Source organism: Cervus elaphus, chromosome 7 (genome assembly GCF_910594005.1).
Source record: "Cervus elaphus chromosome 7, mCerEla1.1, whole genome shotgun sequence".
Lineage (NCBI taxonomy): Eukaryota > Metazoa > Chordata > Mammalia > Artiodactyla > Cervidae > Cervus > Cervus elaphus.
This window is the reverse complement of record NC_057821.1, coordinates 40,305,547-40,333,507: the sequence shown is the minus strand read 5'-3', so window position 1 is coordinate 40,333,507 and position 27,961 is coordinate 40,305,547. Positions and strand designations below refer to the sequence as shown.

Genomic DNA, 27,961 nt, shown 5'->3' with positions numbered 1-27,961 from the left:
CTAACACACACACACACACACACACACACGCATGCACACGCAGGCACGCACACACGCAGTGGAGTAAACTGAGTGATGAGAACACAGCACCTCTCTGTACTATCTTTTCAACTTACTGTGAACCTATGATTATTTCCAAATAGAAAGGTAAAACAAATCTTTTGATCTGTAAAGTGTAGGAATTTTAGAAAATTAGAGCAGTGTAATAGAAACATTTTTAAAACTCTTAAGATGTTAGTGAACTGATATCTCTTTATAAATAAATAGTTATTTCTTGGAGAAAGAAATGGCAACCCATTCCAGTGTTCTTGTCTGGAGAATCCCATGGACAGAGCAGCCTGGTCGCTACAGTCCATGGGGTCACAAAGAGTCGGACACAACTGAATGAGTGACTGAACAGTTATTTCTTGAGAAAATAAAAAAGAAGTGGAAGAAGGACTTTCAGTTTCTGGTTCTGCATGTAAAAAGCCTGGAAGTCACCACTCCATCCAAATAACAAGGAAAAAGCTGAACTCTGAAAAAGCAACTCTTGTTGGGTCCTTAAAGGAGGATGCAGGGAAAACTGCTGTCCCTAAGACCAGAGAAACAGGTGAATACGGGAAGTTTGGGCTTAATGGAGCAGAGACTCATGAGTGAAACTGTCAAGTGAACCAGCTGTTTAGTTGCTAAGTTGTGTCTGACTCTTTGCGACCCCATGGACTGCAGCACACCAGGCTCCTCTGCCCTTCACTATCTCCTGGAGTTTGCTCAAACTCATGTTTCTTGAGTGGATGATGCCATCTAACCATCTCATCCTCTGCTGCCCTTTTCTCCTCCTGTCTACAGTCCTTCCCAGCATCAAGGGCTTTTCCAACGTGTCAGCTCTTCATATCAGGTGGCTAAAGTATTGGAGTATTTGTTGAGGTTGAAAAACCTGAATTATAATTGGCAAATTATTGGAAGCTCAGTGCAGACAACTCAAAGTTAAGAACTCCAGGGGAACCCAGTCACATGCAGCCCCCACAATATTTTGAGATTTACCTCTAGCAGCTCAACTAGGTTCCCACAGTAAATACTGGAGAAAAATCTGCTTGGGCTTTTGGCAGGTGGAGGGGAAAAGGAAGCATTTTGAAATAAGCCAGAGCACTGAGTTATTAGTAAGGCCCTAGCATTACCCTACTACCGAAATAAAACAAAGACATTATAAGAAAACTATAGACCTATATTTTTTGTGAACATAGGTGCAAAAATCCTCAGCAAAATATTAATTAAATCTAAAAAAGTATAAAAAAGAATTATATACCATGATCAAGTTGGATTTTTCCCCAAGTAGGCAAGGTTGGTTCAACATTCAAAAATCAATTCATGTAATCTGTCACATCAGCAGACTAAAAAAGAAAAATCACATGATCATATCAATAGATGCAGGGAAAGCATTTGACAAAGTCCACCACCTATTCCCTGGTGCCCCAGTGATGAATAATCTGCCTGCAATACAGGATACACGGGTTTGATCCCTGACTCGGGAAGATCCCCTGGAGAAGGAAATGGCAACCCACTCCAGTAATCTTGCCTGGAAAATCCCATGGACAGAGGACCCCAGGACACAGTCCCTGGGGTCACATAGAGTCAGACACAGCTGAGCAACTAACAACAATAACAAATTCTTTGTCGGGAAGATCCGCTGGAGAAGGGATAGGCTACCCACTCCAGTATTCTTGGGCTTTCCTTCTGGCTCAGCTGGTAAAGAATCCACCTGCAATGTGAGAGACCTGGGTTTGATTCCTGGGTTGGAAAGATCCCCTGAAGAAAGGAGAGGCTACCCACTCCAGTATTCTGGCCTGGAGAATTCCATAGACTGTATAGACCATCTTTTAGGACTTGAAATAGCTCGACTGGAATTCCACCACCTCCACTAGCTTTGTTCATAGTGATGCTTCCTAAGGCCCACTTGACTTCACATTCCAGGATATCTGGCTCTAGGTAAATGATCACACCATCGTGATTATCTGGGTCGTGAAGATCTTTTTTGTACAGTTCTTCTGTGTGGAATTCTAGTTGAGCTATTTCAAATCCTAAAAGATGATGCTGCGAAAGTGCTGCACTCAATATGCCAGCAAATATGGAAAACTCAGCAGTGGCCACAGGACTGGAAAAAGTCAGTTTTCATTCTAGTCAGTAAGAAAGGCAATCCCAAAGAATGCTCAAACTACCACACAATTCCACTTATCTCACACGCTAGCAAAGTAGTGCTCAAAATTCTCTAAGCCAGGCTTCAACAGTACGTGAACTATGAACTTCCAGATGTTCAAGCTGGTTTTAAAAAGGCAGAGGCACCCGAGATCAAATTGCCAACATCCGCTGGATCACTGAAAAAGCAGGAAGAGTTCCAGAAAAACATCTATTTCTGCTTTACTGACTATGCCAAAGCCTTTGACTGTGTGGATCACAATAAACGGTGGAAAATTCTGAAAGAGATGGGAATACCAGACCACCTGACCTGCCTCTTGAGAAACCTGTATGCAGGTTAGGAAGCAACAGTTAGAACTGGACATGGAACAACAGACTGGTTCCAAATAGGAAAAGGAGTACATCAAGGCTGTATATTGTCACCCTGCTTATTTAACTTATATGCAGAGTACATCATGAGAAACCCTGGGCTGGAAGAAGCACAGGCTGGAATCAAGATTGCTGGGAGAAATATCAATAACCTCAGATATGCAGATGACACCACCCTATGGCAGAAAGTGAAGAAGAACTAAAGAGCCTCTTGATGAAAGTGAAAGAGCAGAGTGAAAAAGTTTGCTTAAAGCTCAACATTCAGAAAACTAAGATCATGGCATCCAGTCCCATCACTTCATGGCAAATAGATGGGGAAACAGTGGAAACAGTGACTGACTTTATTTTGGGGGGCTCCAAAATCACTGCAGATCGTGACTGCAGCCATGAAATTAAAAGATGCTTACTCCTTGGAAGGAAAGTTATGACCAACCTACACAGCATATTAAAAAGCAGAGTCATTACTTTGCCAACAAAGGTCCATCTAGTCAAGGCTATGGTTTTTCCAGTAGTCATGTATGGATGTGAGAGTTGGACTATAAAGAAAGCTGAGTGCCAAAGAATTGATGCTTTTGAACTGTGGTGTTGGAGAAGACTCTTTTTTTTTCCCCCCAATTATTTTTATTAGCTGGAGGCTAATTACTTTACAATATTGTAGTGGTTTTTGCCATACATTGACATGAATCAGCCATGGATTTACATGTGTTCCCCATCCTGAACCCCCCCTCCCACCTCCCTCCCCATCCCATCCCTCTGGGTCATCCCAGTGCACCAGCCCCGAGCACTTGTCTCGTGCATCCAACCTGGACTGGCGATCTGTTTCAGCATCGAAACATGTATATTATCAAGTGGAGAAGACTCTTGAGAGTCCCTTGGACTGCAAGGAGATCCAACCAGTCCATCCTAAAGGAAATCATTCCTGAATGTTCATTGGAAGGACTGATGTTGAAGCTGAAACTCCAATACTTTGGCCACCTGATATGAAGAGCTGACTCATTTGAAAAGACCCTGATGCTGGGAAGGATCGAAGGCAGGAGGAGAAGGGGACGACAGAGGATGAGATGGTTGGATGGCATCACCGACGCAATGGACATGATTTCGAGTGAACTCCGGGAGTTGGTCATGTACAGGGAGGCTTGGCATGCTGCAGTCCATGGGGTCGCAACGAATCGGACCCAACTGAGTGACTTTCACTTTCACTTTCAACACCTGTTCGTGATAAAAACTCCATAAACTAGGACTAGAGGGAAACTTTCTCAATTTAAAAGTTTCCCTCTAGTCCTAGTTTATGGAGTTTTCTTACAATGACAAGAAACTGACAGCTAACATCATATTTAATGGTGAGAAAGTCAGAGATCAGGTGCAAGGCAAGGATGTCCCCTCTCACCAATCATTTTCAACATCAAACTAGAAATTTTTTCTAATGCAAATAGATGAGAAAAGGAATTAAAATGCACTCTGATTGGGAAGGAAGATATAAAACTGTCTTTTATCACAGATGACATGACCTTCATCTATGTGGAAAGTTCAAAAGAATCAACAGAAACTCTCCTGAAACTTAATTAAGTGATTACAGCATGCAATATTTGTTAGAGAATTCATTAGAAATGTGAATTCTTGGGCCCAAGAATCTGAATCTGAAACCCTGGGGGTGAATCGTGACAATCTCTTGTTTTAACAGAGCCTCCAGGTGACTATGTGACTCAGCTGGTAAAGAATCTGCCAGCAATGTGGGAGACCTATGTTCGATTCCTGAGTTGGGAAAATCCCCTGGAGAAGGGAAAGGCTACCCACTCCAGTAATCTTGCCTGGAGAATCCCATGGACAGGAGAGCCTGGGGGGCTACAGTCCATGGGGTCGCAAAGAGTCGGACAAGACTGAGTGACTTTCTCGTTCACATTCTTTCACCAGGTGAATATAATGCAAACTTAATGCAAACCAGTTGAGAACTGCTGGTGTCAGCCTTCTTCATGGCTCTTTATGTCAACCCAGATGGCCTTGATAACCTGACTTTGTAGGGTTGGTCATTATGTTCATGTCTATAAAATTAAGCATCTTCAATGTTGTTTTAAGCAAAATCGTGAAGTGGGTGAAACTTGTCTTTGGCATCCTATCACCTCTTTTTGCCAGCTCATTTTCCTGCTGTGCTTTCATCTGTCAGGTTCTCTTTTACCTTTTTGTTGGATGAAACTCAAGAGACCTCACTGTTAGGATAGATTAAAGGGTCCTAAGGAATCAGATCTAAAAACACAGCACCTCTAATTATAAAATATGGGACTTTGGCAGACTCATTGGGGAGGAATGTGAAGGTGGTGTTGATAGTGACCTTCCCAGAGCCCCCAAATTGCACCTGATGAGCAGATGCCCATTCCCTTGACCTTCAGTCAGAGAAAGAGGACCCCCTTCCCTTTGCTGTTTGGTTCCCAAGAAGAGGGCTGATACAGTCATAAGATCTGGAAATATCTTCAGCACAGGCATCCTGGCTGGATGCTTTCTGCATCTCCTCCAAGTCTTACCTGTACCCTTTCTCCCAGTTGCATCTTGCTGATTTTATCATCCACTTGGTGCTTTGTGACCTATAGATTTCCCAATGAAATAATGCAAAGCTTCGATGGTTGTTCAGAGACCAATTGGGCTTCCCCAGGGAGCCAGTTCTCTCTCAGGGGGATTAGATGAAAATAAGTCATGTTAACTGGTGTCTGTTTATCCCAAAGCTTGCTTTAAACTGATGACTGAAATTCATTCTCCTACTCTTCCCCCTCAGACCATAGGTCAAGATCGTATCCCAACCTGTCTGTCTAAGAACTCCAGTCACCTAAGTAAAAATTGATAGAATTCAAGCAAAATGCACAACTTTGCCTCTTAACAACACTGTCCCTTTCTTCTCTGCACACACATGGTCACAGGCAGATAGATGCGCATGTATACCCACAAAGGTCACTGAGGCGCTCTGAGCCTGGCACACGTGTGATGAACAAACTCAGCAAAAACCCTCAATTATTTGTCGTTACTGAAAATCCCTACGTTGGACTTTTTCTTTCACAATGTTTTGAACTGCCTGAGTGAGCCAAATTCTCCCTTTCAAGTTATCAGAACTCAGCAGGTTCAGAGGAATTGTTACTGATGCTGTCTGGTTGAGGGGACTTGTGGAACTTTCCAGAAGTAAGAAGCAGGTGGATCAGAATGCCTCAAAGATGGAATAAAAATTCTTTGAAATGTGAATGGATCAGGTTAAAAATGCATGTAGTTTAGAGTCTGCTAGTCATACCCAGAGTTCCAGGGAGCCGGAAGAGGTACACAGCTGAATCCTCAGAAAGATTTGTCTGCATAAGCACATCGAAAGGGAGAGTGGAAGCAGATAGCTAGATATTCAGCCCTTATGTGCTCCGACCTCCATCGCCATTGTTGAGTGAAAGGCCATGTGGGGGGAGAGACTAATTAATGAAACTGGCCATCTTCATTTAATCAGACCTGCCAGAAAGTTGTTCTGTTAACAAAGGGCTAAATGTTGTTGCTCAGGAAAGTAAAAAAGGGCAGTGATAGTGTTCATCTTGGGATAACTACAAAAATATTAATGCCACCTCTGAGCTGCAGTTTTAACTGTAGAAGTCAGGCAATCGCAAATTACTGTTCTCACAGCAACTATGATTCAGCTGACTCCACAAGGCTTGTCGTAGATGAGGACCATACTTCTGTATCATCATTGTGGGAGAAGTGCAGTTCTTTTATTTATGTCTAAGCCATGGAAAGTTTTATTTCATAAGCATCTATTTGGAAATGTGGTTATTAGATACTGACAAAAGTCCTTCTGAACCACTAAAAATAAATGTTTTGATGTATGGAGAAGCATTCCTGCCACTCTTGAGCTTCATGTTCAGGAGGTCATAATGGTCTCCAGGACAGTAAAATTTGAAAATCCTCTATTTCCCTAAGGAATATCCAAAATTTGAGATTTTTTGAGCAACATAATCCCAGCACTCAGGCTGACAGGACAAAGAGGAGATGGTGTACTCCAAAAAGGAAAATATACCCTCATTTAAATATTCATAAGACTTAATCTGTTATGTTTATGATGATGAATTTGTCATTCTAAATGTAAATGATCTACAAATCTTGGTTTTATTTTAAGCATTTTCTTGTCAGTAAGCGGAAAAAAAAGCCCTTGGGTGAGAAATGAGAAAAGTTAAGCACTCCCTTTTCCTGTCTCCTATTCCATCAGGCCCTAGAAGATTAGGAATAACACTCTTGCTTGAAACGGAAAATAAACCAGTCTCCAGTAAGGTGGCAAAATGCTCAAGGAATCACCCACAGGGTTACTAGAAATAGTGTGTCAGAGAGGAATAGAGCATGCAAAGGAAAGTCATGGGCTTGCCCTCAGAGAAAATAAGACAATGAACAGAAACAGATTCCTCGCTATGGCTTAATTAGAGTGTAACTTAGACTCTTAAAACTTAATAAGAGTATTAGCATATTTTAAAAATATTTTTCAGGGGCTTCCCAGATGGCGCAGTGGTAAAGAATCCACCTGCTAGTGCAGGAGATGCAAGAGACACAGGTTCAATCTGTAGGTCGGGAAGATCCCCTGGAGAAGGAAATAGCAAGCTGCTGCAGTTTTCTTGCCTGGAAAATTCCATGGACAGACGAGTCAGGTGGGTTACAGTCTGGGGAGTTGTAATGAGTTGGACGTGACTGAGTGACTGAGCACACAGCATAGCTTAAGGTGATAGAAAATAAGAATGAAATACAAAGGGAAATTGAAGTCTAATGAATCAAAATCAAAAACAACATTAATACAGAAATGAAATATAAATTAGAAATGTTAATGTATATGAGACCCTACTGAATATCCGTTTATCAGCAATAGAGAAAAGTATTGATATAATCACAGTAATTACAGACGACAGATAAAGAAATGAAAGGCAGGGAGAATCTAAAAGGTATGAAATCATTCAAATATTATACAGTATGAGGATAATTGTTGGAACCCCTGAGTAGAAAATCTAACAAATGGAACAAAACGTATTTTGAAAGATAAAGTTATGTAAGAAAATATACCATAAATGAAAGGACCAAATCTATTCTAAGAAGTATAACACAGAATGCTCAAAATCCAGACGTAACTTAGTTAAGCTGTTAGGCTTCAAGGTTAGAGAAATAATTCTTCAGGTGTCAGAATAGAAAAGTCAGTTTCCTACAAAGGAGAAAAAGGTCAAGCTGGCTTAGATTTGTGCTTTGCCACATTCACTGCTATCCTTTCTGCACATGGTGAGAGAGAGAGACCCAAGGAGGTTATATCTAGCCAAGATGTTGTTAAAATATATACACAACAGGGAGACGTGCTTCAGACTGAAGAACTTAAGGAACATACTTTTTGAGGAACATACTTGATAATGGGAGTCTAGCCAGAAAAAAAAAAAAAAAATCAAAACTCAGAAATGGAGAAGTCATGATAAAACAATTGGTGAGAACCACTAGGTATGTCTAAATGTAGAACTAATTCTCAGTAGCTATGGGATTAGCATTATAGTAACAATAACTAAAACAAAATGAAAAATGGAGGCCAGAGATAGAAAGAAGTGGAAAAGGCCTGTGTTCTTGTCTTTCCCAACAAGGAGTCAATTAGTATCGTCTAAAATTACATTATGTCATTTAAAATATAAATACATAAGTATTCCAGTCTCTTAATATTTTATATTTTTATCTTAGAATGATCATTTGTGTGCATGCTCAGTTGCTAAGTTGTGACCAACTCTTTGCATCCCCATGGACTGTAACCTCCAGGCTCCTCTGTCCTTGGAATTCTCCAGGCAAGATTACTAGAGTGGGTTGCCATTTCCTTCTTCAGGGGATCTTCCCAACCCAGGGATCAAACCTGCATCTTCCACATTGATAGGTGGGTTGTTTATCACTGAGCCACCAAGGAAGTCCAGAATGATCATTTAGATTATTTAGAATGATGCATAACATAGTGCAGAGACTTTTATTTGAAGCTTATCAGTTCTTTCTCTTTAATTTTTAGTATTCACTTATAATGAAAATTTATACTTTCATTTTAAAAAATAGTACTTAAGGTATGGTCCCATTTTACCAATGTCTGTCTGCATATGGATTTTTAAAGGTGGATGCTGTGATGTTCATCTTGTATTAATAATGATTATTTCTAGGTTATGAGATATTTTTTAAAAATTTAATCTTTGTAACTTATGGCATTTAAGCAAATATTCTGAATCATTGTGCTTTGTCTTATGAAAACAACTGTATGACTTTTCTTGAAAACTAATTGTGTGTGATATAAACATTTGGAATTATTTTCTTCTTGATACTCTTCTGTAACTTTTGAATCTAAAAATATTAAAGAATTAATCAACTAGTTAAGAGTGAGTAGATGGTAAGGATAAGAGAATATGGAACCATGTATTTGAAGACATTCCCACCTGCTCAGTTCCTTTTGGGGTGTTGAGTCCAGGTAGATCTGAAGTCTCCTCCAGAGCCATCTAACTGAACAGTCGTAGCAACCAGTATTTCTCGGTGAGCATATCTTAAATATTTATTTTTGTTTATTTATTTGGCTGTACCAGGCCTTAGTTGCCACATGCAAATCTTTAGTTGCAGCGTGGGAACTAGATGTGGGATCTAGTTCCCCAACCAGGGATCAAACCTGGATCTTCTGCATTGGGAGCACACAGTCTTAGCCACTGGGCCATCAGGAAAGTCCCAAGTGAACATATCTTGATGGGGATGGCTTAAGGGACAATTTTCTTTCCATTATCAAGTGTAGAACAAATTGGGGTGTGAAAGAGGATAGTAGAGACACCCTTTGGAAAATAGTTACACTTTCGGGCTCAAAGATTTTTTTAATAGCTTCGTTGAGATATACTTCACATATCATAACCTTCACTCTTTTAAAGTATATGATTTGGTGATCCTCAGTATATTCACCACATTGTGAAACCATCACCACTGTCTAATTCTGAAACATTTTCAGCACCCTCGAGAGAAGCTCCATACTCATTAGCAGTCACTGCCCATTCCTCCCTCCCGCCAGCCCCTGGCAACCGCTAATCTACTTTCTCTCTGTAGATGTGCTTATTCTGGACATTTCATATAAACGGAATCATACAAATGTGGTCTTTTGTGACTGGCTTCATTCACTCAGCATAATGTTTTCAAGGTTCCCCCCATGTTGTAGCATGGATCAGCACTTCATTTCTTTCTATTGCAGAGTAATATTCCATTGTTATGGATATATCACATTTTGTTTATCCATTCATCAGTTGATGGACATTCTGGTTCTTTCTGCTCTCTGGCTATTATGAATAATGATGCTGTGAGCATTTATTTACAAGTTTTTTGTGTGGACAGGCATTTTCATTTTTCTTGGCTATATACCTAGAGATGGGACTGCTGGATCATATGGTAAGTCTCTGTGCAGGCACTCACATAATTAAACTGTTCCCTTTTTGTTTTTGTTCCCAGGCAGAAATGGTGCATAGCGCTTTCCAGGCCCAGCGAGCTTTCCTTCTGATGGCCTCTCAGTACCAGCAACCCCAAGAGGTAAGAGTGTATCCTGAGAACCGAGAGTGCCCAGAGGAATTGGCAGTGTAAGGTAGAAAACAGGCAAGCAACAGAACCAGTTACTGTGAGACACATCCTGAAAATGAGATGGATAGGACTGAAAGTTCTATCTCTAATCCAGATTATAGTACAAAACCTTTCTTCGGCCTTTACAGTCTTCTTATGACCAAATTTATACTGTGACATTCGACATCACCTATTTAAAGGGTCAGTTTATCTATGCACCTGTATTCTATCCGTTTTTACTAGTCTCACAACCAATTTGTGATTAAGGGAGTATTTACTACTAATTTTTAGTTCATACTTTGTGCCTCTTTGTTATCAAACACTGCTAGATGGCTGCTTCTCAAACCCTAGTCTTCATCTGAGTCCGTCTGGATTCAGTGATTTGTTAGAGTGCAGGGTCTGGGTTGTAGGTCTAGAAGAGAGCCCGGGACTCTCTAGTTCTAACAAGCTCTCAGTGATGCTGCTGCTGGTGGTCTGTTGCTACATTTTGAGCAGCAAGACTCAGGCGTCCCCACCTGAAATGCCCACCAGCACAAAATCCTTTCGTAGACAAATACCAGGCTCATGTTCTTTTTTCCTATCGTGTCTATGTCAAAGCAGGCTGTTACGCTGCATTAACAAACATTTGCAAAATCATAGTGATTTACAGCCCTGATCGACAGTGATGACATCCAACTCCAAATTTCCTGTCTCATTTTGGACTAAGACACATGGTTCTTAGATTCTCTATTAGAAAGGATTTCAAATTTTTCAACCTTGATCTATAGGAAAAAGCATATTTTATTTCACCATCCAGTTGCACAAAACAACAGTTGTAATGTGCATTTCGTTATGATATTTTCACATAATCCATTGTATTGCTCTGTTCTTTTCTTCTTTTTCAAAGATTGTCACCCACTGAACTGATTTCATGATGTACTAATGAGTCATCCCATCTTGCACCTTGCAAGCACCCCTCTTGTGTTACAGACATATTACAGTGATCCTGATATAGAACAACTTGTGAAACATGTGCAGAACATCTCATGCTTTTCTTCTCTCCCCTTGTTGTAATTTAGAAAAATGATCTTTGGGCAAAAGATTGTTCTAATCCTTACAATATTGTTGTTAAGAATTCTAGTGACACAGAAGAGCAAATACTGTACAGTCCCACTTATATGAGGGATCTTAATTAGTCATATTCGCAGAGACAGAAAGTAGAATCGTGATTACCAGGAGCTTTGGGAAGAAACAGATTGTTGTTGAATGGATAGATGGTTTCCCTTTTGCAAGATGAGAAAGTTCTGGAGATCTGTTTCATAACAGTGTGCATATACTGAACACTGCTGAACTGTGCACTTAAAAAGGCATATGTAGGAAGCCTTTTTAGGAATTATAGACCAGGTGCTGCCAAACTGTGGCCCATGGCTCAGATGCCTGCTTTTTTAAATTAAATGTTACTAGAACATGAGAAAAAAAAAGAACTCTAGTGACAATTTATCATGCCCATCTTTTTCCAGTTGGTAGAAGGAGTCTCACATAAAAAATGGCCAAGAAACCCCTTTTCTATATGTGTAGAATTTTGGTGCATTCAGCTCTTCACTACGTCTAGGGAAAATAGGATATTTCTAATTTGCAAGCATGAAAAATGAAGCTCAGTGATACATTTTAATGCCCTGGTCATGGGATCTAGACCTGGGCCCATTACTTTACTCACCATCCAAAGTTCTCTTCATGGATACTACACATAAAAAGAGCTGCAATGCATAGTCACTTACAAGAGTTATGTGGTAAAATAAAATGTAGAAAATGTTTGTCGTTAATAGGGAGAGGTGAAACAAGTGCTGTTGGCGTGGAGACATCTCCCATCACCCGGGAGAGATGTGGAAGATGATCTTTAATCATCTCTACCGTTTGTTGTTGTTCAGTCGCCCAGTCATGTCTTACTCTTTGTGGTTCCATTGACTGCGGCATGCCAGGCTTTCCTGTCCTTCACTGTCTGCCAGAGTTTGCTCAAATTCATGTCCATTGAGTTGATGATACCATCCAACCATCTCACCCTCTGTCACCCCCTTCTCCTCCTACCATCAATCTTTCCCAGCATCAGGGTCTTTTCTAATGAGTCAGCCCTTTGCATCAGGTGACCAAAGTATTGGAGCTTCAGTGTCAGTCCTTCCAATGAATGTTCAGGGTTGATTTCCTTTAGGATTGACTGGTTTGATCTTGCAGTCCAAGGGTCTCTCAACAGCCCCACAGTTCAAAAGCATCAATTCTTCAGCTCAGCCTTCTTTATGGTCCAACTCTTACATCTGTACATGACTACTGGAAAAACCATAGCTTTGATTATATGGATCTTTGTCAGCAAAGTGATGTCTCTGCTTTTGAATATGCTGTGTAGGTTTGTCATAGTTTTTCTTCCAAGAAGCAAGCGTCTTCTAATTTGTTGGTTGCAGTCACCATGTGCAGTGATTTTGGAGCCCAAGAAAATAAAATCTGTCACTGCTTCCACTTTTCCCCCTTCTATTTGCCATGAAGTGATGGGACTGGATGCCATGATCTTTTTTTCTTAATGTTGAGTTTCAAGCCAGCTTTTTTACTTTCCTCTTTAGCCCCTATTAAGAGGCTGTTTAGTTCCTCTTCACTTTCTAAGTTAAATAAGCAGGAAAGAAACAATATGCAGTCCATCATACTCCTTTCCCATTTGAACCAGTCCACTGTTCCATGTTCAGTTCTAACTGTTGCTTCTTGACCCACGTATGTGTTTCTCAGGAGTCAGGTAAGGTGGTCTGGTGTTCCCATCTCTTTAAGAATTTTCCATTTTGTTGTAATCCACACACTCAAAGGCTTTAGCAGAGTCAGTGAAGCAGAAGTAGATGTTTTTCTGGAATTCCCTTGTTTTCTCTGTGATCCAACGAATGTCGGCAATTTGATCTCTCATCTCTACCATGAATGACCCCAAAACTTTGGCCACAGCTGAAAATGTAACTTCTGCTAGCCCAGTGCCTCTAAAGTCCTAGATGGGCACCACTTGGAAGGAAGACTCATCACAGGGGTTTTGGGGAGGTCTTCTACCTGCGCCCCCCGACCTTAGTTTCAGACAGATGGGCAGCACCTTTGTGGTAAAGGACCACATCTGTTGTGTTGTAACTACAGCAGGGAGTGCCTTCCCACCTACAGACACTTCCATATTTTCTTCAACACGTCTTATGCTGCTGAGGACCTGACAATGAAACTGTGTGTGAGTGTGTGTTTGCATGAAATTAATGTGTACCGGTGCATAGTGGAAGAAATTAACCCTAAGTTTCCAGCTAAAGGGAAGATGATTTATGGCCTTTGACTGGCCTGTTGATTTATTCTATTAAAAAGACTAGGAAATCTGAGTTTTTTAATCTTCCATAAGTAAGAAATAGTTTCTTCCACCTGCCCTCTCTTTTTCTGTCTTTATTTGACTTGCATTTTAAAAGGAAATATTGGTCACAGCACTGTTTACAATAGCTAGGACATGGAAGCAACCTAGATTTCCATCGGCAGATGAATGGATAAGAAAGTTATGGTACAAATACACAGTGGAATATTACTCAGCTGTTAAAAGAACACATTTGAATCAGTTCTAATAAGTTGGATAAAACTGGAGCCTATTATGCAGAGTGAAGTAAGTCAGAAAGAAAAACACCAATACAGTATATTAATGTGTATATGTAGAATTTAGAAAGATGGTAACGATGACCCTGTATGCGAGGCAGCAAAAGAGACACAGATATAAAGAACAGACTTTTGGACTCTGTGGGAGAAGGCAAGGGTGGGATGATTTGAGAGAATAGCACTGAAACATGTATACTACCATCTGTGAAATGGTAGTAGTATTCACTGATCAGTCCGTGTTCTGTGCATGAAGCAGGGCAACCCAGAGGGATGGGATGGGGAGGGAGGGGGAAGGGGGGTATGAGATGGGGGACACATGTACACCTGTGGCTGATTCATGTCAGTGTATGCAAAAACCACCACCATATTGTAATGTAATTAGCCTCCAAATTAAAATAAATAAATTAGTTTAAAAAAATAAATACATAAAAGGAAATATTGGGACTTCCCTGGTGGCCTCGTGGTTAAGAATTCACCTTGCTATGCAGGGACCACAGGTTCGATCCCTGATTGGGGAACTAAAGTCCCACATGCTGTGCAGTTACTGAGCCCGTGTGCTCAGGAGCCCGCACTTACCACAGCTAGAAAATCCATGCCCCTCAAGGAAAGATCCTACATGATGCAGCAAAGATCCTGTGTACTGCAACTAAGACTTGAGGCAGTCGAATAAATAACTATTTTTTTAAAAAAGCAGATAGTGCCTTCCTGTGCACTGAACAGGAATCTAAAACTAATTTTTTGTCCTTTCATTATTTAAAGAGTCTGAGAAATTAGAAGAGAAAGGAGGATGAGAGACCCCTTCTGTCCATTCCTCCATCTAGTGATATGCATGGCCCAGCACAGTGCTCCGCCAGAGCACTCACTCAGTAAGGATTTTCTAAGCTGTGGGGCAGTAATCCAATTTGTTGATAACTTATTCATCTTAAACCAACCAAGAAAGCCTAGTAGTTAACCTTAGGACTTAAGCTAATTACTTAAGTACATTGAGAGATTCCGATTATTTATGGGTTTTATGCCTATAGGTTTGAGATTTTTTTAAAAAAAACATTAATTTGTGAGGGTGGTCAAGGGTAGAATCTTTGGACTTGGGCCTACCTGGATTTGAACCCCAGATCTTCTACTCTTTAGCTTTGTGAATCCAAATGCAAGAAAAACAAAAAGGATCATCTTTTTTTTTTCTGGATGGCTACTGGAAAATTAATCTGGTAAAGTTCACAAGAAACTCCCACTGAACTGAGCCACTCTAACCAAACCAACTTGTCAAGTTACCCACTTAAGAAAGCAGTTAAGTTCTCTTAGCCCATGTTTCCTTATTTTTGATAGGGATAATAGTTCTTATCTCGTAGAGTTATTGTGAGGATTGAATGAGAAAAAATATGCAAGGGTCAGGTGATTGAATAGGAGACTTTAGTACCAGTTAGGTTAGTCCAACTGCTTTAAGCAGAAGTCCCTAATTCTCATTTTTCTTGCTTACCTGAGGTCTGCAGTGGTGTTTTTGATTGACAGTCTTCCATATGGTCATTCAGGGACCAGGCATCTTCCATCTTTTAGCCCCTTCCTGACTCCAAGTCCTCGGCCACTGACTTGGGAAAGACAATGCAGGATCATTCCTAGAAAGGTTTTATGGGTCAGACCTGAAAGTGGCATATGTCACTTCTGCCTTCATTCAGTCTCTTGGGCACTTGTAGTTAGTTGCAGGGGTGGCTGGGAAATTTAATCAGCCTGTGTGCCGGGAAGGAGGAATTCATGGATTTGGTGAGCATTTAGCCAGTCTGCCAGAGTGGGTAAGTTGGCTAATGAGGTCTGTCTCAGTGGAAATATCTTTCTAAACTCTCAAGTGGGTTTTTCTGGGCTAATCGCCTAGGAGGCATCCAGAGAAAGACAAGAAAACTTTCAAATCTAACCACTGAATTTGTTTTCACTGTACCTGAGTAAAGAGAGATCTAGAGATGTAGATACATGTATATAGAGATCTCAACGTTTCTTTTAATTAGAGTGAGTTTATCCCCTCCCCTTTTTTTGCCTCTGTAATGTTTACCACAAGGTGTCAAATTATTGTCCAATATTTTGAAATGCCAAGCAAAGTAGTCATGTGACTTTGATCTCAGAACATGCCTTGAGTAAATTAGGTGGGGCTAGTGGCAGGTCTGGAAATTGTAAAGAAAAAGCAAACGAATGAACAAAGACAAACTCCCAAGTGTTCCTTAAGTCCCTGCCCAGAAAATGTCACAGCATAGCTCAGTCACAATTGCTGAATCTTGAAAGATTTGGCCACAATGAGTGCTGCCAAGTTCTATTGTTAGGGGGCATATGACAGGTAACATAATGCAATAGAGCAATTCTGGCCCTAATACAAAGTGAAATGCCTACGTTAAAATATTGCCTTAAAGCTTTCTGTCTTCATGTAAAGGTATCGAGAAAATATTCTGTTGAGTAACTGCTGTTATTTATATGTGTTGAACAAGTCTTTTTAATGGTTTTTTAAATATGTAATTCTACATTTATCTGGAAAATAGAAAAATAAAACTGCAAGAGAAGTAAAAGGTAATAAGTTTTCATCTTTTATGTCATGGTCAGTTATATTTTCATTTGACAGTAGTATTTCCCAGTGTTCAGAGTTTCAAAAAGGAATAGCATCTTAGAACCTAATCAGTGACTCACTTTATGGCCTTTTCCAAATTAACTGTATAGTCTCACTTCATAAATATGCATAAGTTTGGACTCATTGATATTACTAAGTGGGTGGTTCTCTTAACTATCAACTCAAAAGCACTCAAAGGCAATGCATGCTTTTAATTTCTGAAGAGATAGGCTTCAACCCAATTGAAATGTCTGCCCAAGTACAATCTATGATAAACAGGTAAAAACAGGTTACAAACAGAGACCTACAGGGTTGAATTTTTTGTAACCAGCAGCTTTCTGAATAGCATTTTGTGTTGTATTTGGAGAACTGAGGCAAAAAGAAGCCTTTGCTTTTACATGAGCCTTTCCAGGGCCAGAAAATTGCCTTGATAATTACACCCGGGCTCCATGTGTAGGCTGGATGTTGATGCTGGTTCATGAAGAATGAAGCACCCGGGAAGGAAGGAGAGGAAGAGGTTTGTGTGATATCATCAGGGTCTGCTTGAGTTGACAGCTTGAAGCTACCCAGTCGGGGCTGAATCCCAACAGGAAAGCGAATCATTAGTTTATCAGGATGCAGAGAGGAGGATAATCAGAAAGGAGGGTAATGCTGTCATTCTTCTGCCCAGACTGTTTGCTTTAGCAACATAAAGCTGTGAATGAGCCTGTGAGCTGTGGCCGTGGGTTAGTAGCTTTATAGGCATTTAGAAACCCAGGACTATGGAGGCAGAAGGGATTTGCTAAGATCCTGTCCCGTTGGACATCACTCATGGTGACTATTTTTTTTTTTTAATCTGATAAGGCACATTAGCTCATTTCTCTTTGTGTAAGACATGAATTAGATAATGAATGGCTGCCCAAAGGAAGTGAGGTGGTTATCACACACAGGGGATTTGGGGGATTATCCAAGGGGGTAAAGGTTAATAAAGAAGGATAATATCCTTTGTTTTATCCACTATTTCATACTAAGTTTGTTACAGTTCCAGACTGCCTCAATGGCAAATTCTGCAAAGAGATTAGGGCTATGTATGTGGCTAGGGAATTTTTCATTCTCCCTTTAGTCAAGTTTTGGGATCACATTGTATTTTTCATAACATGATTCTCAACTATTTTTCATTCTCCACTGTGAAGCTTCCTATCTGTTTGCTAGAAACCATAAATCTGATATTTCAAAATTGGTGGGGTTACAAGTTTCTCTTACAGCCTGATTCAAAAATTAATTTTAAAATAGGTTATTGACATCGTTCAACAAATCTTTTTACAAGCCAAACATGTTTTAGCCTATGGATTTGCTACTTGTTCATCATTTCAGCAGCCTTAACATGAGTCCTCTCTGCAAGACGTAGCTTCTATCATCTGTACAAAGCTGTATATGCGAAAATAGCAGACAGGGAGAAGGTAATTCCAGCTGGCATTCCAGTCTGGATCTGCTGTCATAAATTACTTAGCAGAGGGCATGGTCCGTTACTTTTTATGGTCATGTTCTATATTTGTATGTGCTGCGGGTTGGATCACATGACAAAACCATCATTTGATATTAGTGTTTATGTGCACCAGCCAGTGAGGGCTGGATTTAAGCTACACTGTGCAGCACTTTTAATTTGTATACTTAGCTCTTAATTGAAAATGCAGACACTTCCCTAAGTACTAAAATTACAAATAACTCAGAATAAATTTTACATAATTATTTTTAGGAGAAGACAAACTACTGTATAGTCTCACTAATTGAAATGCATTCTGCCTTCCAGAGATTTTAAAACATAAATTTTGAACATGAAGAGGCCAACATTGCCAGAATAATAAAGACCCATATTCACCACTTAATATCTTCCAGCCCCTCTCCTAAGTTGAACAAGAGAGCGTCTTACTGATGACAATTTTTTTTTTTAGTGAAGATGCATTTCCCAAACTAATGGAGAGGAGAAAACACACACATGATTTCCCCCTTCTGTTTCTCACTTTGCTTCCCCCCAACTGGCAGCAAACACCTAGAGAATGTACTCCTTCCTGGACGATTACCTCTTTTCATAAACTGAACAGGAAAAAAGAATGTTGTTGTCAGGTTTTTGGTAGATTAACTGCTGCCAGGATTAGTGTTTCTATATCTGGAATCGCTTATTAGGTAAGTTACTCTTAAGTAGTTACTTCAGATCTTTGTTAAACCCTGTTTACATATTCCAGCCCTCTTTGATTTCCTCCACTCTATTAATTTATTTCTTGGTCTTTTTTTTTTAACCAAACATTTACTGGATCCCCTGCTATATAGCAGTCACAGCATTTGGCATTTCTGCATCTATCATTAGCTCATTTGTAGGAGAAAATACTTTGGAAAAATAGGGTCTGGGTGATGTTATTTATCATGATTCATATATTTCTGTACTTTGCACTTATCTTTGTAATTACTGCCCTCATTACCACCATGACCACTATTCAAACTTTCCCACCCACTCTCCTCTATTAAGGAACACATTCAACATGCCTTCTGCTGATCTCTTTATAGCTTTGAACTTCCCAGCACCTTTATAGTAGTTTCTGTCAACACAGAATTAACTTGTTTACATGTCATTTAAGAAACATTCCACCGTTACTTTTTGTGCATGTTTTCCATCTCCTCCACAAGATTCTAAGAGCTTCAGGGAGCTTGAGAGTTGATGTGTCTTTGCTTTTATGAAACGTTGCGGTCTTAACTATGTTTTACTTGATGTCAAGTTTGATTAAAAAAAGACCAGCTCCGGCTTCTGACACTTTGTGTTGGTTTGAGGGATAAAAGCTAGGTTAATAGATTCCAGTAGTAGAGGAAAGGAACGGAAGAACAGAGTGAAATGACATTTTTACTTGGTGGTACTGTTATCTTAAAAAAAAAAAAAAGAACTTGATATTTGGAGATTTATATAGTATGGATTGAAATATCAGTTGAGGGTATAACTGCTAAAATGTAAGTTGTGGATCAGCCACATCAGATTTGCCTTGAAGAAGTATTCTTCAGGGGAATTTGGAAAAGGGAAAGTTAGAGGAAGAACAAGGGGCCTGGGGTCAGGAAGGCATTTCATTTCAAGGATGCCGTTTCACTGCTGCACGCTTTCACAAAACGCGTGCCTCTGAGGCTACCACCGAATGTTTCGTTACTGGATGTTCAGAGTGAATGACAAGAAACGAGCACGGCCAGATTTGGGTGACAGATGTAGCTCAAGCATTCAGTGATGATAGAATATAGGTTCTGAGAAGTGTGCTGATTCAATTCACATGGGCTGTGGAGATCCAGCTGGCCTGGTATTTAAATGCTGTTGAAAAATATTCTAGTTAGATTTCCCTATATAGAGTGTTCATGTAAATTGTGAAGAGTGGTACTTTCTTGAGGCAGTGACATTGTTGTGAGTGTCCAGCATCAGTCCTCTAAAACTGGTAATTTCGCAGTTAGAACCAAAGTGACTGCAGGGCAGAACTTCAGGCTTGATCCCACCTTCGTCCACCTGGACTCTCTGTACAGGATAATGGGCAGCGCCTCACCCAAATTGGATTTCAGTGGTTCAAACAGCAGGAGTCCCATCATTTTCTTTGGCTGGATAGCGTACAGTTGAATGTGTTCGGTATTCCTTTTGGAAGGTCGTAAGTTGGAACAGGAACAAGGTTATAATTTGTAACTTCACATGTTACCAACCTGACAGCAAATGACGCACAGAGAGGGCAAACTATACAAAATAAAAACCAAGGTATAGCTAAAACATCATCATTATTTAAAACGGGGGGAGTGTAGCTCCAAGTCCTATAAAGAGGTTATAAATATACTGTTAACTTTGAGTCCCTAATGAATTTTAGAGCTTCCATGATGGCTCAGTGGTAAAGAATACACCTGCAATGCAGGAGACACAGGAGATGTGGGTTCGATCCTTCCTGAGTCAGGAAGATCCCCTGGAGAAGGAAACGGCAACCCACTCTAATATTCTTGCTGGAAATCCCATGGATAGAGGAGCCTGGCAGGCTACAGCCCATGGGTTGCAAAAGAGCTGGACACGACTGAGCAGCTGAGCAACAACTACAAATGAATTTTAACTGCATATGCCACTCAGTTAAAAAAAAACAACAACAAAAAATATATATATATATCACAGCTTAGCTATCTGAAACTGATAATGGCTAAGGTAAATAGTCATCAATAAAAATGTTACTTGACATTTTTAGAACCTGAAGGATCTTTTTATAAAGATATACTGGATAAATTCATTATCGTTAAAATACGTTTTGTGAGAAAATGAGAACTCTTGCCTTTCCTTCTTCTCTTTTGACAGGATTTCTCTGGTCTGGGACAGAGACATTCAGAATCATTCTGTAATTCTCTAATACTGTAACTGAAACTGAATCATCTTTTTTTTTTTTTTTTATGTTGTTGTTCAGTTGCTAAGTCGTGTCAGACTGCAACCCCAAGGACTATAGCCCCCCAGGCTCCGCTGTCCACGGGATTTCCCAGGCAAGAATACTGGAGTGAGTTGCCATTTCCTTTCCCAGGGGATCTTCCTGGACCAGGGATTGAACCCGCGTCTCCTCCATTGGCAGGCAGATTCGTTACCGCTGAGCCACCAGGGAAGCCCAAGCAACCAAAGAGTCACAGCATTCAGTGATCTGTGTTTGAGGCAGGACTTTTGTTTCTGATCATTCCAGTCAACTTTCCTTTGTTGATATCTGGAGATGTACTCGGTATGGATTGGAGTACCCTCTTGGTTGAGTCACAGAAGAGCAATGGGAAGAAAGAGAGCCACGAAGGATCAGCACATCTCCTTTTTTACATCAGTCAGGAGGGAGAGAGGAGGTTGTCAGTCAGGCACGTGGCTGTGCGCCTGGGGACTTTTTAGCACATGACTTCCTTCCCTGAACCACTCTGCGCTGATTTTCTTCTTTGTGTTTTTGTCCATCATTTGTAGCCCCAAGGCCCTGAAAGTGTTAGAAAGTAGGTGTTAATTAGTAAGAAGGCAGCGATAAAGGAGTGAAACTGTGAAATACAGGGCCTTCTGTGGTGTTACAACATGTCGTGAAACCACCTTCATTTCCTTTGATTTGCTATTAATATCTTTATTTCCAGTCAGGTTACCCTAAACTTTGTTGTTTTCCCTAGATTGATTGACTCATCATGTTCTTAGCTTGCCCCTGGCACCACAACAGTTTGATTGTTGACTTAGGTTGTGAGTAATGCCTTCAGTGACTGCCAGTCAGTACCAGGGAGGGATTAGTGTAACAGAATGTGATTATTCAGTACTGCTGAGTGATGAACACCCAGCCCTGTGTCCAGTGGCCGTAGTAGGTGCTCAGTAAGAGACTGAGTGAGTTAACAATCTAAAGCCAGCAGAGCGCTAGACATTCACGATGATTAAGACCTTCTCCCCAGATCACTTATTAAATGAATACCTGGGAACCTTCTCTTTGTGTTTGTGGAAACAAACAGTACATGGAAAGTCAGCCCCAATTGCTTTTTACAGTGAGAGAATCTCAGGGCAACTAAAAGAGGAGAGTCTTCTCTCTGTACTTATTGGATAGATATTCTCTGGCAAAAAGAAGATTCATGCGCAACAAGACCATAGGAGGACCTTAGCATAATCATCTCCTGGCCTATAAAAATAAGTATTATTATTTCCATATAGATAAGGAATAAAGCACAGAGAGATTATTTGTCTGGTATCCCTCAATAAAGCAAAAAAAAAAATTGAATGCCAGGTTTTTCTAATTCTAATTATGAGTGTATCACCTCAGTCTGTCTTTCGTTTGGCTTTTTGGTTCCTTTTAGTTTTCTTTAAAATGCTAATTAAATTATGTTCTTCCTACCTGAACATCAAGATAATTGGCTTATAGGATCTCCCAATGTGTGAGTGTCATCACAAATTTCACCCATGATCTTTTTTTTTTTTTTTTTTTTGCTCTAAAAGGTTTTATGTGGTTTTAGTCTTCTTTGGTTTTTTCCTATGTGGAACATTTATTTCACTGATAATGGGACTTCAAGATGGATTTAGCTCATTTAAAAAGAGTACATTTGCTGAAATTTCCATGACCACCTCATTTTGACCTCAAAGAGGATAAACATCATTCCATTTTGTCCCTGATTTTTTTTTGTTTTGTTTTTAAAAAAGTGAATTTAAGAAATTCCAAAGGTAATAAACACTATGCTCAAATGACTTACATTATTTCACACCCTCCTCAGTTCTATGTCAAAGTATTTTTTCTGCTTTTCCCATGGAACATAATTAAATATTCACATTTTCTCATATCAAGCAAATTTTAGTAGTGTAATTTTAAGGGACATATACTGTATCCAATAATTATATACAACACTATTTAATTGGGCATTCTTCTATTTTTGAGTTACTTTTGGTTGATCATAGATTCTTATGATCCATATCTTAATTTTTTATTCTATTCTCCAATAAATGTTAGCCTGTACATATAAAACATTTTTTTGTATTTATAAAGTAGAATGAGTAGAGAAGATCATCAAATAATAATCAGTCTTTATGCAGAACAAACACCCTCCAATGTCCTCAGCTAAGCTTAGGGAGAAGTACTGAAGAGATGGGGGTGAAAGATTGTTTCAAGAGGTGAAATTCTAAAGGAAATTTAACCCACAGGGGTTGGTCATGGCTTGCCTCTTTTATTGATATTGTTTATAAGAAAAAATTTTTACTCATATAGTATTGCTTAAATAGAATTAAGTTGATATTGTTTTTCTAATATTTATGAGTATTGTTGTTCTTCCCCTAGTGGATCAGTGGTAAAGAATCTGGCTGCCAATGTAGGAGACATGGGTTCGATCCCTGGGTTGTGAAGATTCCCCGGAGAAAGAAATGGGAGCCCACTCCAGTATTCTTGCCTGGGAAATCCTAAGAGCCTAGTGGGCTATAGTCCATGGGGTCTCAAAAGAGTTGGATACAACTTAACAACTAAACAACAACATGAATACTATGGGTATATGTTTATTAAATATGACTTTGTCTCTCATACGTGATAGATATTGGTGCTAGACCTATTTCTATTGAAAAGAAAGTATTGTTAATTCTGTCATTCAGGTTGTCTCATATACTGGTTATTGCAATTTTCATTTTTGTTTCTCTTCTTTGTTCAGCTTTATCTCTGTTCTTTATTCAGGCATATTTTGAGCAGAGTTTGTTATGCAATTACTAGCTTTATTTCTTCTTGCAACTTCCTCACTGTTATCATATATATTTTTTATGTTGCTTGGGACATAAATATTTACTATTTTAGATAGGTTGTGTCTTTTACAATCCTATAATGATCCTTCATGGAGTTTTATTCAGGATACTAGGATACTTTTTTTAATCTGATACCATTATAAGTTTTCTTATTTATTTGACCTCCTTCTAATTTCTTTGGAAACTTATCTAATCAATCATTCCCTTCTTTCTCTCCCTACTGACTCCTGTTTAATCTGCAAACCAAATCAAGTTTCTCTCTCCTTTAAAAAAATAAAAACGGCTTCCTTGACCACCTGCACCATCTCTTTCCTCCCTTTGCTAGCAAATGTCTTAGGAAGACTCTGTCCTCCCTCTCTGTCACTTCTCTGTCACTGTTCAGTCTCCTGTCATCTGTCCTCTCTCCTTATCATTTTACCAGAAAAGCCTTTCTCGTTGGCGTGGTATCTTCCTAATTGTCCTCATTCCATTCACCTTCTGTAAAGAATTTTTATCAATGACCGTCCCTCTCCTCAGAGTTTTTCCTTCCCTTGGGAGTGAACTTTATTTTCTAAGTTGTCTGTTTCATTTAATTTCTTTGTCTGACTTCTCTTCCTTGTTCTGCCCTTTAAATGTATGCATTCCTTCAAAATTTCATTCTTTGTCAGCCAAAGAGGATTTTCTTGAGTACAGTCTGTCCCTGGTCGATTTCAGCCATGTCCCTGATAGTATCTGTCAGTCCTACACTAGTGGTGCCAACTGTCCACGTCCAGACTCCAGGCCTTACTCCTTAATCCTGGGTCTGGATTAACCCTGCATGAGCTGCAGGTGCCCTTTGTTCAGAGCCACACACAGAAACTGTATTTTCCCTTCTGGTTCTTTGTCTCAGGTGTTGGAACTCCAAACACTCCACCCCATCACCTGACTTCTTTTTCTTCACCCCCTCATGTCTAACCCATCTCTGAATCCTGATAATATTCTGACCACAAGAATCTACAGGATCTAAAACCTATGCTCCGTTCCCAGGGCCCTAGTACAGGAGAAAAAGAGGGGAGGGGGATGAGAAAGAGCAGAGGAAGTAAAAAAGAAAGAAGAGAGAGAAGAAAGGAGAGGAGGAGGAAGGGATAAAGGAAGGTGAAAAAAAGATGAAAAGAGAAAGATAGAAGAGAGAAAGAAGGGGGAAGATAGAAAAAGATCACCTGCTTTTTAAATTTTTTAAGTAAAGGTATTGCAAGCATGCCTTTTAAAAAACTAAAATAAAAAGATGTAAAAAGAAAAAAAAAATGCCACCACTCACTGACAAACACTATTGGTTTAGCCCCTTAAAACTGATTTCTCTGCCTTAAAACTTCTCCAACCTGTTCCCCATTCTCTCATCATAGGTACTGTTATAAAACAAAGTGAACAAATAGAAAACAGAATTAGTCTGGAATCCTGCCTTTGTTTCCCATGACCTGTGCAGTCAAGTCTATAGGCCCCGTAGGATGGCATTCAAGGCCCTTTGCACTGCACTGCTTGTACATGTGAGTCCTCTCCCCAAAATTCCTCTCCCACAACAAATCCAATATCCCAGTCACACTGGTGGACCAAGTTCTGGGGAAAGAATGATGGACCTGAAATGTCCTCTTCCTAATCCATACCTTTGTCATTATAATAGATATATCATATTCCATAATTTGATTAGCTGTGCTTGGAAACACCAAGAGCTGCTTTCTTCAAGAGTTCGAAGTCTTATGAGGGCAAAAGATCAATCTAAAGGGGGTACATCGTAATCTCTGCTGAGCTGATGGGCGCTCGTAGGTGGCAATCTTGAACACTGCCTGAAGGTTGGAGAAGTTGGAGACAGGGTCACAGAGAAGGGGCCCCTCGAACCAAGTCTTGCAAGATAAGTAGGATTCAAGTCTGTGAAATTGCATCTAACACAGGAAGAAGCCCAGGTTATCTCTGCTCTTGTCTTTAAGTGGGTTAAATCTTAGACAGTCCTCTCCCATCCTATCTATCATAATTGGCGTGGTGCTAAGTGTGTTTTGTTTAAACAACAGATTGTTGAGTTTTATTTTTTAATTCCATCAATAGCTTCTTTTGTTTTAATAATAAGCAAGTTTCGTCTGTTCACATTTATTCTTTGATGCATTATTTGTCCTTTAGTCCAAGTAACTTTACCTTTAGTCATTTACTGATTTTTTTTTTTCATTTCTGTGTTTTCTGTGGTGGATTTTAAACTCTTTATTTCTTTTTAAGCTAGGCTGAAAGGTAAGCTTAAGTGGTCTACTTCTTAACACTTTAACATTAATGTATTTCAGGGAAAAACATTTTAATTGCTCCTATTTATTTTATTATTAACTAAATAAACTTTCATTCCCTTCCAGGAAATAAAGGAGTCTTTCACTTCCCTCATTCAGATGTGTTTGTATGAATAGTCCCAGGTCCATGGGGCTTTTGCTCATTCCCTTTGAAGCTGCAAAACTATTACATAGAGCTTGCTCTGTTAACTGGGGATTTTGACTTATTTATTCTTTATGAAATATATCATACGTATTTGTTGAATCTTTTTAAAATTATTTAAATATTTATTTATCTTTAGCTGCATTGAGTCTTTGTTGCAGCACGTGGCTCTTCACTGTGGTATGGGGCTTCTCTCTAGCTGTGGCTCATGGCTTCCAGAGCACGTGGGCTCTCTAGTTGTGGCACATGTGCTGAGTTGGGGAATCCTAGTTCCCTGACCAAGGGGTGAACCTGCGTCTCTGAACTGGAAGGCAGATTCCTAACCACTGGACCACCAGAAAAGTCCCCATTTTTATATCCTGTTGTTTCTCTTTTTCAGATCATTTTATTGGCAAAGGGGTTACTATCCCCCAGATTTTTTCTCCTAAGAAAAATCTGTGTACCCCAGGGTACACAGCATATAGCTCTTTTACTTAATTCTTCTTTTCCCTCCTTTGTTTGTTTTCCAATTCTTACAGACAGTTCTGTGAGGATCGTTGTGGCTTCCTAAGATGTCATATGTATACATGTCAATGTGAAGGACTTAGTTCGTATGCAAGTGGCCACACTCCAGGGAGACATAACCAACAGTTGACTCGCCCTATTGGGTACAGATAAGGTGATGGCAGAGCATCCAGTTTAATTCGTTATTGGAATGGGATGAGATAGGCTTGGGCACCTGGACCAGAGACCCAGATAGTAGCCCATAAAGGGAAGGTGTGAAAGGATGGAAATTCAAAGCTGCATGGAGCCCCAAGACCGCTCAAAGTAACATTCTCAGATATCCAGCCTCCATCGCTGGACCACAGAGTCCTTAGAGAGGCTAGCCTTATAGACAGTTTAGAGATCTTCCTCTGGGATTGCCGCAGTATTGTTTTCACATCAGGAACCACCAGCTCCTTGTTCAGTTATAAGAAAAGTGGACCATCCTAATAAATTATATACTAGAGGAGCCCGAATAAAACCAGAAGAGCATATCCTAGAAAAAGCCCCATAGGTTCTCTGCTGTGTCTTTCCTGTATGTCTTCCAGACACATGCAGGCCACTTCTGTTTGGAGCTATGGAAGTCCAGTGGGAAGACGAGTCCAGCGAGCGTAGTAGGAAACTCGGAACCATTCCCATGCCTGTGTCCGTGGAAGCACATTGTCTGCTAGTTTGAATTGGCAACCATTTTTGCAGACCAAAATTGAAGGTGATTGATTCCATTTGTTTTCCTTCCAGAACGCTCCCCTGACAGTGAGGATGTTTGTGGGTCAGGAAAGGTAGAAAAGATTTATTTCTGTACCACTTTTCATGAGTCTGCTTCTGTGTATTCAATACTTGACGCCCCTCCCCTTTGGCAAGCCCTTGTAATGAGCTCCCCTGCCATGAATTGTTGGAAACCACAGCCTGGCTCAAATGACTAAGGGGTGCCTCTTTGTCAGACACACGCTGTGCATCTGGCAGCATCGCCGGGGGTAACATGATAGGGCTCACGATTTTAATTTTACCAAAAATACATCTGCCGGGTTCATTTCAACGGACAGGATAAATATCATATTTCTTTACCAGTTTGTAAACACCTTGCTTTTCATCTCCATCTAACATGTTTCCCTGGTGTTTTACAAATAGAAAAATCAAGCTGGAGCCGTATGGGACTGAGCATATGTGTTGTGTCAGTCAAGTGTCGGGGTAGCTTTACGTGGAACTGGGTACAGTGTGAGCAACGCATGTGCACCTGACCAAGAGGTGTGATGTGACAGCACCGTAGAACTGTCTGAGTGAAAGTGAGTCTCTCAGTTGAGTCCGACTCTTTGCGACCCCGTGGACTGTCCTCCAACGGGCTCCTCTGCCCATGGGATTCTCCAGGCAGGAATACTGGAGTGGGTTGCCATTTTGTCCTCCAGGGGATCTTCCCAACCCAGGGAAGAATTGTCTAAGAAAACCCCACAGACAGTGTGGTGTTG

At 40.1% G+C, this 27,961-nt stretch overlaps 1 protein-coding gene across 2 annotated transcripts in view; it reads left to right on the top strand.

Moving 5' to 3' along the window:
- CAP2 (cyclase associated actin cytoskeleton regulatory protein 2) overlaps positions 1–27,961 on the top strand; it is a 127,764-nt gene that overhangs the window by 41,747 nt on the left and 58,056 nt on the right. The window contains exons 1-2 of one of the 2 annotated variants that reach the window (XM_043908464.1): positions 4,277–4,281; positions 10,015–10,092. In XM_043908464.1, coding sequence (XP_043764399.1) covers positions 10,021–10,092 — 72 coding nt within the window. In that variant the 5' untranslated portion in view covers positions 4,277–4,281; positions 10,015–10,020. Of the gene's footprint in view, positions 1–4,276; positions 4,282–10,014; positions 10,093–27,961 lie in introns of those variants that run through there. The other variant, XM_043908463.1, reaches the window with a different exon arrangement.